The sequence below is a fragment of the Mesoplodon densirostris genome, chromosome 3, assembly GCF_025265405.1.
Source record: "Mesoplodon densirostris isolate mMesDen1 chromosome 3, mMesDen1 primary haplotype, whole genome shotgun sequence".
Classification (NCBI taxonomy): Eukaryota; Metazoa; Chordata; class Mammalia; order Artiodactyla; family Ziphiidae; genus Mesoplodon; species Mesoplodon densirostris.
Genome location: NC_082663.1, coordinates 159,513,759 through 159,531,750, shown reverse-complemented (window position 1 = coordinate 159,531,750; position 17,992 = coordinate 159,513,759). Strand labels below are relative to the sequence as shown.

At 39.2% G+C, this 17,992-nt stretch overlaps 1 protein-coding gene across 4 annotated transcripts in view; it reads left to right on the top strand.

Annotated features, from left to right (window-relative positions):
* Nucleotides 1-17,992, top strand: part of SFXN1 (sideroflexin 1) — a 44,965-nt gene that overhangs the window by 14,205 nt on the left and 12,768 nt on the right. For all 4 annotated transcript variants that reach the window (XM_060094928.1, XM_060094927.1, XM_060094926.1 and 1 more), the window contains exons 2-7: nucleotides 931-1,103; nucleotides 12,655-12,825; nucleotides 13,562-13,660; nucleotides 15,193-15,268; nucleotides 15,861-15,946; nucleotides 17,105-17,232. In XM_060094928.1, the coding sequence (XP_059950911.1) occupies nucleotides 940-1,103; nucleotides 12,655-12,825; nucleotides 13,562-13,660; nucleotides 15,193-15,268; nucleotides 15,861-15,946; nucleotides 17,105-17,232 (724 nt within the window). In that variant the 5' untranslated portion in view covers nucleotides 931-939. The remainder of the gene's footprint in view (nucleotides 1-930; nucleotides 1,104-12,654; nucleotides 12,826-13,561; nucleotides 13,661-15,192; nucleotides 15,269-15,860; nucleotides 15,947-17,104; nucleotides 17,233-17,992) is intronic.

Below are 17,992 nucleotides of genomic sequence, written 5' to 3'. Positions count from 1 at the left end.
CAGGATATTAAAATATAGAGTAGGATATCAACTTTATTTTTTTAGTTAGAGGATAATATGTATAGAAAATGTCTGCAAGGAAATATATCAAAACATCAACAATGGTTATTTCAGCAGGGCTAAATTATAGCAGATTTTGTTTCTTTATTCTTTATTTTCCACAATAAGCTTATATTATTCAAAATACTACAATAAGCATGTATTACAGCAATACAAAGCAGCTCTAAAAATAAGCATATATTACTCAGCGAAAGAAACTAGTTACTTTAGAAAAAAGTAATGGTTCTTAGCCAGAAAATAAGTATTTTATGAGGAAAATAATATGCTCTATGTTATTACTATTTATGGGGTTGTCAAAATGTGTTTTTCCCACTATGACTCTGTTAGATTGAGGAGGATAATTTTTTATTTTTGATTGGTGGTTTATACGCTGAATAAGGCTGAATGAATCTGAATCTTTTTTTAATTGTAGAATTTTTAGCATGTAAGCCTTTTTGCATAATTAGTCACTTCTACTTGTAGGAAAAACCAATTTAGTAAACCAGAATGCCGCAGTAGTTTGACGTTGGTTCTTTCATCCAGGAAAAGTGTTTCAGACTTCAGACCCTATTATTGTTGATGTTATTTTTAACTTTTTAACTTTTTATTTTTTTCTGAAGAATAGATTTCCAGAGTAAGGGATGATGAAATACTATGTCCTTATAAAAAGAACTATGTGGGAAATTATTGAAATTTGGTTAAGATAAATTAAGATTTACAGACAAATTTAGCTTTGGATTTAAATAGCCTTTCTGCCATTTATAGCAAAATTATTTTCATAAATAGGAATGTACATAATTCTTTATTTGAAGATTAGTGTGACTACAAAGTTTCTAAATGTGTAGTGATTTTGTAAGTCTTAACTAGGCCTGTCCTTTTGACCCTCTACAGTCCAGGACAATGTCTGGAGAACTTCCACCAAACATTAACATCAAGGAACCTCGATGGGATCAAAGCACTTTCATTGGACGAGCCAATCATTTCTTCACTGTAACTGACCCCAGGAATATTCTGTTAACCAACGAACAACTAGAGGATGCAAGGAAAGTAGTGCATGATTACAGGTAACATTAACAAGTATGCTTTGGGGCTTAATATATTAATAGATCATCATGTTAGCCTATTGTCTTTAAACCTTCCTTTAGTGATTTTTCAACATTTTTTTTTTGCAATCGAATCCTTTTTAAAAAAAAAATGTAAGAAATAGGAAGATGTGTTTCATTCCCCACTGTTGACCCTTAACACAGATATCCAGGGTTCGTAGTAACCTGAAAATAAGCCAGCCATCCCTCCAACTCACAGGTGCCAATCCATGAGGTCCCCTTTCTAGAGCCCTGCCTTCTGCTTGCCAATACAACCACACCTGCATCCGCAACTTTCTGTCACCAGATGGAGACTGAATCTTACAAAAAGCAAGTCGTCAAGAATTAGGGTAGGTTGTTTGCTTCTTCTCAGATTAAGCCCCAGTGTATAAACCCCACATATAGTAGCTCAGATGGGAAGGATGCTGGTGGCACAGTCTGTAGGTTTGGGATGGACTCCATCAGTTCAAAGAGCCAGGCGTGAGGTGAGAGAAGAGACATGCTCTAAGGCAATGGTCACAACTTTCTTTTTTTTATTATTTATTTAATCTTTTAATACAATTTTTTTTTTTTTTTTTTTTTTTTTTTGCGGTATGCGGGCCTCTCACTGTTGTGGCCTCCCCCGTTGCGGAGCACAGGCTCCGGACGCGCAGGCTCCGGACGCGCAGGCTCAGCGGCCATGGCTCACGGGCCCAGCCGCTCCGCGGCATATGGGATCCTCCCAGACCGGGGCACGAACCCGTATCCCCTGCATCGGCAGGCGGACTCTCAACCACTTGCGCCACCAGGGAGGCCCTTAATACAATTTTTAAAGGTTACACTCCGTTTACAGTTACTACAAAATATCGGCTATATTCCCCGTGTTGTACAATACATCCTTGAGCCTATCTTCTATCCAATAGTTGGTACCTCCCACTCCCCAACCCCTATGTTGCCCCGCCACACTATAACTGCTAGTTTGTTCTCTATATCTGTGAGCCTGTGTCTTTTTTGGTACATTTACTAGTTTGTTGCATATGTATGTATATGTTCCACATATAAATGATATCATACAGTATTTGGCTTTCTTTGTCTGACTTATTTCTCTTAGCATAATGCCCTCCAAGTCAATCCATGTTGCTGCAAATGGCAGAATTTCATTCCTTTTTATGGCTGAGTAGTATTCCAGTGTGTGTGTGTGTGTGTGTGTGTGTGTGTGTGTGTGTGTATGCCACATCTTCTTTAGCCATTCATCTGTTGATGGACATGCAGCTTTCTTTTTTTTTTTTTTTCTTTTTGCGGTATGCGGGCCTCTCACTGTTGTGGCCTCTCCCGTTGCGGAGCACAGGCTCCGGATGCGCAGGCCCAGCGGCCATGGCTCACGGGCCCAGCCGCTCCGCGGCATATGGGATCCTCCCAGACCGGGGCACGAACCCGTATCCCCTGCATCGGCAGGCGGACTCTTAACCACTGCGCCACCAGGGAGGCCCGCAGCTTTCTTGATAAAAGACCATATAAGAAATATTTCAGCCTTCGTGGACCACAGAGGATTTCTGTCTTATTCTGCATGTTCTGCCTATTCTTCTTAGTGTCTTGGGGGTTTGTTTGCTTGTTTGTTTGTTTTCTAGGGCTCTTTTTTTTTTTTTTTTTCAGTACGCGGGCCTCTCACTGCTGTGGCCTCTCCCGTTGTGGAGCACAGGCTCCGGACGCGCAGGCCCAGCGGCCATGGCTCACGGGCCCAGCCGCTCCGCGGCATGTGGGATCTTCCCGGACTGGGGCACGAACCCGTGTCCCCTGCATCAGCAGGCGGACTGTCAACCACTGCGCCACCAGGGAAGCCCTCTAGGGCTTTTTGTTTGTTTAGTTGTTTTACAATCCTTTAAAAGATGTAAAAATCACTCTTAGCTAGCCAGCCATACAGACCACAGACAGTAGTTTGCTGACTCCTGCTCTCAGGGAAAGTCAGCCAGAAGCTGAGATTTGGATTAGTGGGAGCTATGAGCCTAAACGTGCCAAGAATAATCCATGCAAGGTACGTATTTAACTGTCACATGTCAGTGAGGCCACCAAGGGCAGTCTATAAACTTTGTTACCAAACACTGAGTCTGGCCAGGTCTCAGCATGTGCAGCCGTGCAGAAAGAGGGCTCATGAGAAGCAGAAGATCATGGAGCCCTACGAGCAAGTCCTGAGGAACGAGGCAGAGGAAGGCAGCAGAAGCGCATTTCAGAATTCCGGCAAGTCAGTGTTCCATGATTCTGGAACAAAAGCCATAAAAAGAGGAGAGGTGGAGATGTAAAGACAGCTAGAGGAGTTGAAAAGAAGCCATAAAATGAGGAGAGGTGGAGATGTAAAGACAGCTAGAGGAGTTGAAAAGAAGCCATAAAAGAGATTGCAAAGCCCCTAAACTTGTAAGAGCAAAATTAAAATCTTCACTGGAGGCAGTGGTGGAGAAGCAATGACATCAATGGTACCGAGAAAAAGTGGAAACAGAGATGCTGGGGATAAACCTGAGTCACTCTCCAAGGATGAAGATCTGAGGTCGGCACACTTTTTCTGCAAAGGGCCAGATGATAAATATTTTCAGCAGTGCAGGCCCTACAGTCTCATTCTGTGTTGTTTTGCTTGTTCACCACCCTTTAAAAATGGAAGAACCAGTCTTAGCACACCAGCCATTCAGAAATAGGCGTGTGCTGTAGTTTGTCAACTCCTGATACAGATGAAAAGGTGAAAGTGTGAAAAGGATTATATTTCAGGGGGCTAGAGGATGGAGATATAATTTATTGATATATACATTATAATATTGATAATTTATTGATATAATTTATTGATGCTTCTCAAGGAGAAACTAGAAAAATGTGAAAGATGTCATAGTAAGTAGATAAAAGAATTTTCCTGTAATGAGGACAAACATCCACAAATTAGGCTCACCCTGTTTCAGGCAAAGAGACCCACATATGGAGATTTTTTTTTTCTTTTTTCTACAAAGCAACTTTTAAAAATTTCATAAACATTCAAACAGGGGAAAAAAGTTATTAAAAAAGAACAAATGACAGAGAAGTCTCAATCTTCTTATCTATGCACTGAGTGCCAGAGGACAGTAAAGGAACATGTGCCGAGTTTCCAGGAGAAAGCATGTAACCCAGGAATTTTATACCAGAGTGTCTCTGTTTACAGAGGCAACAGAAAAATACATAACAACATCAGAAATAAACTCCTCATAAATCCTTCTTGAGAGGTCAGGAGAAATTGAGTTCAAAAATAAGAAATCCGTAGTATATTGTGATTCCTCAAACAGTTCAAAATAGAATTACCATATGATCCAGCCATTCTACTTCTGAGTATATACCCAAAAGAATTGGAAGCAGGGTCTTGAACAGATATTTGCACACCCATGTTCACAGTGGCATTACTCATAATAGCATTACTCATAATAGCCAAAGGTGGAAGCAACCCAAGTGTCCATGGATGGATGAATGGCAAAATAAAACGTGGTATATTCACACAATAGAATACTATTCAGCCTTAAAAAAAAAAAGGAAATCCTAACACGTGCTACAACATGGATTAACCTTGAAGACATTATGCTAAGTGAAATAAGCCAGTCACAAGAGGACAAATTATTGTACAATACTACTTATATAATGTGCCTGGAGTAACCAAATTCATAGAGACGAAAAATAGAATGGTGGTTGCCAGGGCCTAGGGGGCCGGGGAATCAGGAGTTATTGTTTAATGAATACAGTCTCAGTTGGGGACGATGAAAACATTCTGGAGATAGATGGATGGTGGCAGTATTTGGACAATAACATGAATATGCTTAGTACCACAAAACTGTACAGTTAAAAATGGTTGAGATGGTAAACTTTGTTATATATTGTATTACAGTAAAAAAAAAAAAAGGAAGGTGTAATATAAATAGACTAGTGACGAATGTCAAAACTGTTAAAATAGAAATAGTTGTTGCATTTCTAGTTATAAAGCAATGTATAGGCAAAAAGAAATTGTAAGTGTTTTGTAAAAAATAGTAATAGCTATCTGAATCTAAAGCCCTAGATTGTAGTATCAAAAAAAATTTTTTTAATTAAAAAAAAGGAAGAGGAATTAAAAGTATACCAAATATTTATCTTAAATAGGAGGTGGACTCAAAAGTATGTATGGTTTGGGTCTTTACCATGTTAGAGAAACGTATTGTAGAATGCTTTTGAGAATCTTTTTTTTTTTTTTTTTGCTGTACATGGGCCTCTCACTGTTGTGGCCTACTCCCTCTGCGGAGCACAGGCTCCGGACGCGCAGGCTCAGCGGCCATGGCTCACGGGCCTAGCCGCTCTGCGGCATGTGGGATTTTCCCGGACTGGGGCACGAACCCGTGTCGCCTGCATAGGCAGGCGGACTCTCAACCACTGCGCCACCAGGGAAGCCCAGTTTTGAGAATCTTAATGGTAACCACTAGTCAAGTTAAATCTTAGTATATATCTTCTAAAACCCCAAAGGCATAAAAACAAAGACAGTGTAATAAGTGTAACTAAAGGTAAAACGAAAAAACTGTCATAGAAGCTTTTAAAATAACGTAAAACGAGATGGAGGAGGCCAGACAGCTTAGTAATAACAGTATGTGTAAAAGGGATTAAAACCCTCTATTAAAATCAGAGGCTTTACAATTGTGTAAAAACACTTAAAAAGCTCAACAGTGACATGGCATCTCAATCAGAATGCATGAGGGTTGCTAGCTACATGACTTATCTCTGTATGAGGTCATTGTGCATGGAAAAATTCCTTCAAGAATCATTGAGCACCTCACCTTCTTTTCTCTTCACCTTTTAGGGAATATAAAACCCTTAAAGTCTGTGTCATAAATTGCTCCACTGGGGATTAGAGGTAATGCTGCTTTTATCATGTCTGCTCTTACATTCATTATATATCTATATCTATATCTATCTATATATTCATCAGTAAAACCAATTGGTGAATTAATGGATAAGAAATACCCCAGAGTTCTCCTACCCACTAAGAAACAAATTAGCTGTGAACTCTCAGAGGAGAATAGCTCAAAGGGTTAGTTGGAGTCAAGGAAGTATCATGTACAGTGTACCTTCAAGGAATATGAATACCAATAATCTATAGTCCTCATGGGATACCAACGTGCTATTTTAGTATAAATCCAAAGGGAAGTAATAAAAATGGCTGACATTACAAAGCAGGACGAAGGTTACTTCAAATAAAAAGGAAGCTATATGAAAATTGGACAAAATTCAGTTCAGAGTGAATAGATCAGAAAAATTTGATATTTATAAAATGACCATGTTCGGTATTCATGAACTAGTTAATGTTACATCAAAATATACAAAGAAAAGACTGTTAGAAATACAGACAGAACTTGATTAATCACGTCATAATTGTTCAGTACTTTCCTTTAACTGTACAAAAAGAAAAACCAAAAGTAAAATTACAAAGTAAAAATAATGAGAAAATTTAATATGAAAACGTAAGGGATTGTGCCAGAATTGTACTCTGAGTGGAAGTTTATAGTTTTACATGTCTCTCTGATCAAACCTTAAAGGCTTACAACAAATGAACTGAGACTTCAGCTTAAGAGATTAAAGAACAGCACAAAATAATAAAAAGAAAATAACAATAGCACATGCTGTGTAATGATACTGCCTGAATCACTTCATGTGCATTCATTTAAGCCTCAACAACCCTTGAAGGTAGGTGCTCTTGTTATGCCCATTTTTCAGATGAAAGAACTAAGGCAGAAAAGTCAAAGTCCTGCCACTGTTAAGTGGCAGAGCCAGCATAGAAACTCAGACAGTCTGACTCCAGAGTTCATGCTGTTAACCACTATATAGACTGTTTTTCAAAGAAAACAGAGAGAAGGTCATTTTTTTAAGGTCAGAAATTAACAGAACTGAAAAATACATGAAAAACTCGTTCTCTGATAAGCCCAGAGAAAGATAAGCCTCTGGCACGTCTAGTCAATATAAATAAATAAATAAAACTCAAAATATGTAACAGGAGGATAAGAAAGTTGCCTGTGAGAAATAGAAATATAAAAATGAAGGGGATTCCCTGGTGGCGCAGTGGTTAAGAATCCTCCTGCCAGTGCAGGGGACATGGGTTCGATCCCGGGTCTGGGAAGATCCCACATGCAGCAGAGCAGCTAAGCCTGTGTGCCACAGCTACTGAGCCTGCGCTCTAGAGCCCGCGAGCCACAATTACTGAAACCCGTGCGCCTAGAGCCCGTGCTCTGCAACAAGAGAAGCCACCGCAATGAGAAGCCCGTGTACCGCAATGAAGAGTAGCCCCTGCTCAACACAACTAGAGAAAGCCCATGCGCGGCAACAAAGACCCAACGCAGCCAAAAATAAATAAGTTAAATAAATAATTTTTTTAAAATGAAGCCTACTATGTAGCTCTTTGCTAAAACTTTTAGAAATATTAGTGAAATGTCTAGCCTTCTATGAATATATAAATTACCAAAATTGACTCAATCCAAAATAAGGCAAGGAAAGAGAAAAAAAAAAGAAACAAGGAAGAGATGAGACAAATAGAAAACAAAGAACAAGATGGCAAAGTAAATAAAAATAAAACTTTCCCACAAAAATCTCCAAGGCTAATTAGCATCACAGGTGAAAGAAATTATTTCTTCACAGAAAGAAACTATATCAATTCCATCACAAACTCTCTCAGAAAATAGAAGAGGGGGAAAGACTTCTTCATCCATTTTATGAGACCACTGATAGCAAAACCAAAGGGATTACAAGACAAAAATTACAGATCAATATCCCTCATAAACATAGACACAAAAAATCCTCAACAGGGCTTCCCTGGTGGCGCAGTGGTTGAGAGTCCGCCTGCCGATGCAGGAGACACGGGTTTGTGCCCTGGTCCGGGAAGATCCCACATGCCGCGGAGCGGCTAGGTCCGTGAGCCACGGCTGGTGAACCTGTGCGTCCGGAGCCTGTGCTCCGCAACGGGAGAGGCCACAACAGTGAGAGACCTGCGTACAGCAAAAAAAAAAAAAAAAAAAAAAAAAAAAAAAAAATCTGTATGACTTTGGGATAGGCAAAGGTTTCTTAGATAAGACATAAGCATGAACAATAAGGGAAAAGATATGTCTCTCCACTTCGTAAGACACTGTTTAGAAAACAAAAATGCAATTCACAGACTGGAAGAAAATATTTGAAAAACGTATAGCTCATAAAGGACTTATGTCCAGAATAGATAAAGAATTCTTTTCATTCCAACCCAATTTGTTTAAATGGTGAAAAGATTTGAATAGGCTGATGACACTAAACCAAAGAAAATATAGAAATATCAAGTAAGCATATGGAAAGATGCTGAGCATCATTAGCTGCTAGGGAAATGCAAATTAAAACTACAATGAAATATCACCTCACACCTGTCAGAATCAAAAAGACAACAAATAACAACTGTTGGTGAGGATGTGGAGAAAAGGGAACCCTTCTGCCCTTTTAGTGGGAATGTAAATTGGTGCAGCCACCTATGGAAAATAATATGGAGGTTTCTTTAAAAATTAAAAATAGAACTACCGTATGATCCAGCAATTCCATTCCTGGGTATTTATTCAAAGAAAACAAAAACACTAATTAGAGAAAGATATGTACCCCTGTGTTTATTACAGCATTATTTACAATAGCCAAGACATAGAAGCAACGTAAGTACCAATCAATAGATGAATGGATAAGAAGATGTGGTATATATAGATATGTAAAACATCTCTTACTCAGCCATAAAAAAGAATGAAATCTTGTCATTTCCAACAACACAGATGGACTTGCGTGTATTATACTAAGTGAAAATAAGTCAGACAGCGAAAGACAAATACTGTATGATTTTACTTATAAGTAGAATCTAACAAATAAAACAAATGAACATAAAACAAAAACAAACTCATAGATAGGGAGAAGAAACAGGTGGTTGCCATAGGAAAGGGGGTTGGGGGGAGGAGAGAAATTGGTGAGGGAGAATAAGAGATTCAAACTCCCAATTACAAAATAAATGAGTCACAGGTATACATGAGGCACAGTACAGTGTGCAGATGTGTCAATAACTATAATTTTAATATCTTTGTAAGATGACAGATGGTAACTAGACTTATCGTGGTGATCATTTTGAAATGTACAGAAGTACTGAATCACTATGTTGTGTACCAGGAACTAACAGTGTTGTAGGTCAATTGTACTTCAAAAACAAACAGACAGACAAACTCATAGAAAAAGAGGTCAGATTTGTGGTTACCAGAGGTGGGGGTTGGGAGAGGGGGAATTGGCTGAAGGCAGTCAGAAGGTATAAACTTCCAGTTATAAAATAAATAAGTACTTGAGATGTGATGTACAACATGGTAAATAGAATTAACACTGCTGTACGTTATATATGAAAGTTGTTACGAGAGTAAAGTCTGAGTTCTCATCAGCATGACAAATATTTTTTTCTATGTCTTTAATTTTGTATCTGTATGAGATGATGAATGTTCACTAAACTATTGTGCTGATCATTTCATGATGTATGTAAGTCAAGTCATTATGCTGGATGCGTTCAACTTAGACAGTGCTGTATGTCAACTATATCTCAACAAAACTGAAAGAAAAGAGTATACATTGTAAAGTCTAAAAATGAAAAACAAAACAAAAACCACAATGAGATACCATTTTATACCTACTAGAATGGCTAAAAAGAGAATTGATAAATACCTGTGGTTCATTCACTGAATGGAGTACCACCACTCAGCAATTAACCGGTCACTGATACAGCAAAGATGCATCTGAAAGCACTATGCAAAGTTGAAGAAGCCAGACACATAATACTACTCACTCATATGATTCCATTCATGTGAAATTCTCAAAGAGGCAATACTGTAGTGGTAGAAAGCAGATCTGTGGTTGCCAGGAAGTGGGGGAATGACTCCTAAGGGGTCTGAGGGAACTTTTGGGTAGGTGAAAATATTCTATACCATGATTCTGAAGGTGGTTACACCACCGTGTACATTTTTCAAAACTCATCAAATTGTATACTTAAATGAATGACTTTTATAATATTTAAATGATACCTTAATAAAGAGATTTAATTTCTTTTAATGTTATGGGAGCATAGGAAACAAAAAGAGATGCTTTCCCCTTTGGTAACCGTAGGTTTGTTTTCTGACAGTATTTTTCAATTTCATTCCTAAGAACAATTATGTTTATATATATATATACATATATTTTTTAATATATATAAATAAATAAAATACCTGGGAATTAACTTACCCAGAAGTAGGAGGCAAGTACAGACCACTGGGCGACATTAAAAGATGCCTTTGAGTAACTGGAGAAATACGTGGTAGGCCTAGATAGAAAGTCTTATTGCTGTAGAGATAGCAGTTCTCTTCAGCTTAATATAGTTTTGGTCAAAATACAATTGCTATCCCCTATAAAATTAACAAAATAATTCTAAGAGTTATCTGGAAGAACAAATTACTGGGTGTAACTAAGGCACTTTTGAGGAAGCAGACGAAGAGTAGTGGAGTGAAGGATCATCGCTCTACCAGATATTAAAATGGACCCTCAGTTAAAATGGTGGGCTTGGCAGCAGGAGGTGTAGATGATGGGCACACTGTAGAAAGTCCAGAAATCAAGCCTAACATTCACAAAAGTTCATGATGGTAAATATAACATTGAAATCTTGGTATTGGAAGGGCAGACCAGCCAACTGGAATCTAAAATTAAGCAATTTCACATATTCATATCTTAAGATAAATTTCCAATAGATTAAAACTGTGACCAAAAAAAAAAAAAAAAAACTATTAGGAAAATGCAAAGAAGTATATAGGTGAACATACCTATAATCCTGAACTGGGTCATCACGCCTTTCTAGGCAGAAACTTCCCATTTGTTCCTACCTGACTGCATAATAATAAAAATTTTCAGGGTGGCAGATAACATAACTAAACAAAATTATCCACATTGTATAAAGAATACAACAGGTCACCTAGATAATAATGATGGGGCTTCCCTGGTGGCGCAGTGGTTGAGAGTCCGCCTGCCGATGCAGGGGACCCGGGTTCGTGCCCTGGTCCGGGAAGATCCCACATGCCACGGAGCGGCTGGGCCCGTGAGCCATGGCCGCTGAGCCTGCGCGTCCGGAGCCTGTGCTCCGCAACAGAAGAGGCTACAGCGGTGAGAGGCCCGCGTACCACAAAATAATAATAATAATAATAATAATAATGCTACTGCTGCTGAGGATTAAAAAAAACATACTCAAGTAGAGAAAAAGGAAAAAAGATATATTTACAGTTTTAATATTTTACATAACAGCAAATGTACTCATTTCTTTCTAAATAATCTTGGATGTGGGAAAAGTTTTATTTATAAGGATATTTACTTCCTTATCCCGTACCAATGGAAAAGGTTAAAAGCAATTAAAGTGTCCAACAGTAGGGGATTGGTATAATTTCTAAGGCTGCCATAACACATTACCACAAACTGAGTGGCTTAATACAACAGAAATTTATTCTCTCACAGTTGCAGACTCTAGAAGTCTGAAATCAAGGTGTTGGCAGGGCCCTGCTCCCTCTGATGGCTCTAGGGCAGAATCCCTCCTTTCCTCTTCCAGCTTCTGGTGGCCCTAGGCTTGTAACTACGTCACTCAAATCTCTGCCTCTGTCATCACATGTCCTTCTTTGTGTGGCTGCACTTGGTCGTATAAAGGCATCAATCATTTGATTTGCTCCCTCCCGCCCCCGCCGATCCAGCATGACATCATCTTAACTATGTAATTACATCTGCAAAGACCCTATTTATAAATAAGGTCACATTTTGAGGTTCCAGGTGGACAAGAATTTTAGGGGGGACACTATACAACCCAGTACAAATGATATAGAAGAATATCTAAAGATATAGAGAAATGTTTACAAAATATTATTGAATAAAAAATGTGATTTGATACAATGCCTTTAAATTAAAAATTCATGTATAATAGATCCAATAAAAGCCTGAAAGGGCATTTACCAAAGCAGTGCCAGTGGTGCTAAGTTGGGAAAGGCTTGAATGATTTTAATTGTGTTAATGAATTCCTGTATTTTCTAAATTTCTTGCAATGAATATGTGTTTCTTTGATACAGAGGAAACATAGTGAGCCTTTCTTATCTATGTTTTCAAACTATAGGTTTAAAAATGAATTCACATTCTGATTGCTACAGCTTTTGTCTAATGAGTTAAAAATATCTTAGCATTTACAGAGTTCAAAGTACATTTTTAAATGCCATTTAAACAAAGAATATTTCAAAGTTGAATACTTCCCTATTATACAAGATGCTTTTGTTTTTCCAAATTATGGGCAATTTGAGGTTTATGGGTTTGACATGCTCATTTTAAGTGTTTATTGTCTTCTGTATTATTAGAATTTCCCTGACTCTGTAATAGTTAGATTTGTCACTCCAGACACAGATGTTCTAGGTAAACATAAACTTGAGAATATTCTAGCTACGTGTCTTTAGAGCACTGGTGAGATATTTGGAATGAATAATTGCCATGTTATTTGTTGCTGTTTTCCTAGGCAAGGAATTGTTCCTCCGGGTCTCACAGAAAATGAGTTATGGAGAGCAAAGTACATCTATGATTCAGCTTTTCATCCCGACACTGGTGAAAAGATGATTTTGATAGGAAGGATGTCAGCTCAGGTTCCAATGAACATGACCATCACAGGTTGTATGATGACATTCTATAGGTGAGTTCTGGCAATGTAACGACAGTTTGTTTGCTTTATATTCCAGAAGCTTAAAGTACATTTTTTTATGTGAGTGGTTTTATTGAAATAAATGTCATTTCATGTGGAGTTTCATTTTGTATAAATGTTGCAATTCTTGGGGGTTGTTTTACCTTTTCCCTCTGTTGAATAGAACTCTCCTTCTTGCACAAAAGGAGGTTGAATTTCTCCCTAAATCTTAGACCCAAAAGAAAATGAGAAAGAAAATAAAAAGATCCTCTAAGCAGGTTCTGTTTAATCCATTCATATGATATAGGTATAAGTATAGGTGTAGGTGTAGACAGATAGGCTTATACATTATATATGTAGTGAGGAGGGACCAGAAATAGCCTACAAATGGCTTTTTTCCCTAAGAGAAGGGACCTAACATTAATCACATTAATTGAGTGCCTACTCTTTGCTGGGCTTCCTTACAAATTTAAGATAAAATTTAAATAAGTTAGCTCCATCCTCACCCTAACCCTCTGAGTTTGTTGCTATCCATATCTAATGAATGAGGAAACTGAGAATCAGACAAGATAAAAATCTGCCCAGCCACACCGGTCCTCGGCCTTTGACCCAGAACACACAGTCCTGGACCCAGCGTTCTCCCTTCTCCAGTCCATCTCCTCTCTGGTTACTGATGCTCACGTTGTCCATTCTGTATGCGGCTAGTTCACAAGCGCTGGTGGGTATGTGATGGATCGTTCTGTTTCAGGACCACACCGGCAGTGCTGTTCTGGCAGTGGATCAACCAGTCCTTCAATGCCGTGGTCAATTACACCAACAGAAGTGGAGATGCTCCCCTCACTGTAAAGTAAGACTGGAAGATTTAACTGTCCTCTGCACTTCTCTGGGGTTCATTTGATTCGCTGGTGTTGCTCTCCTGGTTAAAAAAGTATATTCGTACAAATGGTTTATATGGTTTGGAATCCTAGGGAGCCTGTTTTTCAGTAGTGTTTCTTTTCCTCCCTTTCTATGTAGGTAACGGTTTTTTGCAGCCTGCCTTTTCAGACATTATCCATGCTGTTAGTGGCTCTGGTAGGAGGACATGGCTCCCACACCCTAGGGCGCATCCCCTCCCTTGCCCCCGCAGAACACACAGCAGGCAGCTCAGGGCTGGCTTGTGTGAAATGACACACTGTACCCCCATCCACCCTGTGGGTGTAGACAGATACCAACATCAAAAGTAGCAGAATCAACAGTGTGATCTCTGCAGAAATCCAGGGGAATTTTATATCTGATTTGTCTTTAAAATAGGACGCCTCCGGAACCCAAAAGAAAGTGAATGGATTTAAAATTTTGCCTCCTGTGAAAAGATGTTCAGATAGGCTAAAATGATTAGTTAACCAAAACTTTGAGCCTAACTTAATAACACTTCAAAGCATTTTCTTTTTTGTTTTAACTCTCAAATTTCTTTTGACCATCTGTAGTCTTCTATTATCATCCTAGGGAACAAAGAATATTGAAATCTGCAACCCAGCAGTGCTGATCACACCTTCATTTCATCCAATCCTTGAATTAAAATTTATTTTAAAATAAAAGAGAACTGATTGGGCTTAATTGTATTTTGAGGATGAGACTTATGGTATTTTTATACCATAAGATGTCATTTTTAGAATGTCAGCACTGCATTTTTACTTTCAGTATGTATAGTGATATTTTGAGAAGTCTTTTTTTATTTAAGCAAATATGCTACAAATATTTAACCTAATATGCATTTTCCCACATTTGTAGCTCCCTGCACAGTCCCTGCTTCCATCTCCCCCCACCCCACCACGTATACATGTTCTCTATGTCTACTCATTTGGTGTGGTAGTTAGGTTCTATGTGAAGAATGCCATTTTTGTATGGGTCTGCTTGCTTTTTCTCTGAATATCTCTACTTGTAGAGTGATGACGAATGTTGTTTTGTGGGATCTCCTTTTTTAATTTATTTTATTGAAGTATAGTTGATTTACAATGTTGTGTTAATTTCTACTGTACAGCAAAGTGATTCAGTTACACATATATACGTTCTTTTTCATATTCTTTTCCATTATGGCTTATCACAGGATGCTGAGTATAGTTCCCTGTGCTATACAGTAGAACCTTGTTGTTTATCCATTCTATACATAATAGTTTGCATCTGCCAACTCCAAACTCCCAATCCATCCCTCCCCAACCCCGCTCCCCCTTGGCAACCACAAGTCTGTTCTCTATGTCTGTGAGCCTGTTTCTGTTTCTTCGATAAGTTCTTTTGTGTCATGTTTTATGGAATCTATTCTTAATCTTCATTTCTTCCAAAAATGTTGGGCTTGAGTTTTCTGACATACACTTGTTGTTTATGTACTATTTTCCTTCTTTTCAGTGAATTGGGAACAGCTTATGTTTCTGCAACAACAGGTGCTGTAGCAACAGCTCTAGGACTCAATGCATTAACCAAGGTACTCAGATTTTTATTTCCATAACAGTAAAGCTTCTTAATTTGTTCTCACCTGCCTGGCTCTAAGTCTCTCTGTTAATTTCTCAAAATAGTTCAAGTCCTATGACTCTCTTATTATAGTCATTATCTTCGACTGCTTTCTTAAAGTATATCTTTCAATACGTTTGGGAAGGAGTGTCACTAATAACATCTGCCAAGACCCTGGTCTGTACCTGGCACTGTGTATTCAATGCTAAATGCTCACCCACCCATACATCCCACCAGAGGCTGGGTGCCGGGCTGGGTACCTCCAGGCACTCCCCTGAAGAGGTAGAGGAGTCAGCATCTGAACCCAAGACTGTGGGACTCCAAAGCCCCTGCTCCATCAGCCACATAAAGCCATCAAAATATCTTGGAAGTCTGCCTTGTCCCAGTACGCCCAGGCTGGAAATAGAAAAGTACCTCTAGGAAACCAAGTTTTGAACGTACTCTTGGCCCAAGTTTCTATACAAATAGGACTCTGCATTTGTAGAGGTTTTCAAGAAGAAATAAGTACTTGCATTCAGTACTACAGGAAAAATAAGATCTTGCTTTTGGAATTATCTTTTCTGCAGCATGTCTCTCCGCTCATAGGACGGTTTGTTCCCTTCGCTGCGGTAGCTGCTGCTAATTGCATTAATATTCCATTAATGAGGCAAAGGTAAGGTTAATATGCCCTCTTAGAGAAGACTTGTGCTTGACAGTAGGGTCTTATAATAAATAATCTGCTTTGTTGAAACTTAAATAAATTTGTTTTATTTTAATATTTACAGATGAAGTTTTATGAGATCTGGGATCTGCTTCCAAATAATCTGGTTTTGGGGGCGAGGGTGGGTCCATTGATGAAACAAGGTCAGCTCTGAGTTGCTGATTATTAAAGCAGGCTGATGGCCTTATGGGGTTTAGAATAGTCTTTCTACCTCTGTATAATAAAAAGTTTAAAAATAGATCTCAAACTTACGTATATGCCTAGAAAACTTCTTCTGTACAATAGGTTCTTCCCCCGTTCCCCCAAATTTTCTCTTGAAGTTTCAAATAATATTAATCTATATCTCTGGAAGTATTTTTTAGTGCTGGCAAAAATTAAAGGAGAAGAGAAAATGAGAAAAAAGCATTTTGGAATGGATAACGAAAAACAGGGTAACAGTAGGAGCTGTCATTGTAGCAGTAGTGACCATAGTTAAATATCCAATAGTTCCGTGTACTTGTGACTCCTGTGTCTGTATAGTTAGTTTATTTTTTATTTTTTATTTTATTTTACTTTTTTTTTTTGCGGTACGCGGGCCTCTCACTGTTGTGGCCTCTCCCATTGCGGAGCACAGGCTCCGGACGCGCAGGCTCAGCAGCCATGGCTCACGGGCCTAGCCGCTCCGCGGCATGTGGGATCTTCCCGGACCGGGGCATGAACCCGTATCCTCTGCATCGGCAGGCGGACTCTCAACCACTGCGCCACCAGGGAAGCCCTATATTTTAATAATTATATCTATCTCTCATTTGGAAAGTTGCTCAAATTTGCACATGAGCTTAGAAATCAGCCTTATCTCTAAGTTAGTGTATTCACCTGTTGAGTCCTATTGTTATTCAAAATGCTACACCTTTTTATTTTTTACAAAGTTTACTAGCATTATTTTACTTGTGTGTCTATCACACGAGGATTAAACATGTTTGTGGTTTTAAAAATAGACTTATTAGTGCCAAAAACGACACTGGAGTGGATTTTTGGATTAAGTAGGGACTTGGGCTTTCACAGCTTCAGTACTGTTTCCAGCCATTCCACGAAGGCACCTTTGAACTTCTTTGCCTGTGTCTTGCTCTCTAGAGAACTCAAACTTGGCATTCCTGTCACAGATGAAAACGGGAACCGCCTGGGCGAGTCGGCAAACGCTGCCAAACAAGCCATCACGCAAGTAGTCGTCTCCAGGATCCTTATGGCAGCCCCCGGCATGGGTGAGTAGAACTTTGCCATCCATTCATTTATTCGGTACGTTTCAATCAAACAAGCGTTGGTGCACCAGTGAGCAATAACCGCAAAGGATCCCTTCCCTTAGTGGAAATTACTTTCTGGCGGAGGAAGCAGAAAACTAACAAAAATAAGTAAAATATGAATATGTGAGATGGTTATAGAGCTAAGCGGGGGGAAAGAGGGTTGGGGATCTTGGGGTGGAAGTGCTATCGAACGTAAGTCCATGTGCCCGACATATAGTGAGGCCAAACGATGCCAAAATGTTGGAGTTTGGAGCAGAGAAAGGTTTATGGCAGGGCCATGCAAGGGCAACGGGTGGCTCATGCCCCCAGAAACCCCCGAAGGGTTTCAGCAAAGCATGTTGAAAGGCCAGGTGAGGGAGCGGGGGCACAGGGTGTGTGCTCAACTCATGCACAATTCTCTGATTGGTTGATGGCGAGGTAACAGGACAGTTAACATTATCAATCCTTAGGCACCAGAAGGTCTGGGGGCTACGTGCTCATGATCATCAAGTAGTTAATTTCTTCCATTTGGTGGTGGTTTTTAGCATCTGAAAAACTCGGGAAATATCCATGAGGTACTGTTAGCTGGGTACTTCAGAGAGGAGATGCAGCAGAGGATATGGGGAAGGGGTCTGTCCCAGGAAGACCCCGTGGGGTCCTGCTTGGTTACAGAAGTAGACTAGACAGATTGGAGGGAGGGAGCCAAGTGGTTCCAGGGTCGAATATTCTGGGCAGACGGAAC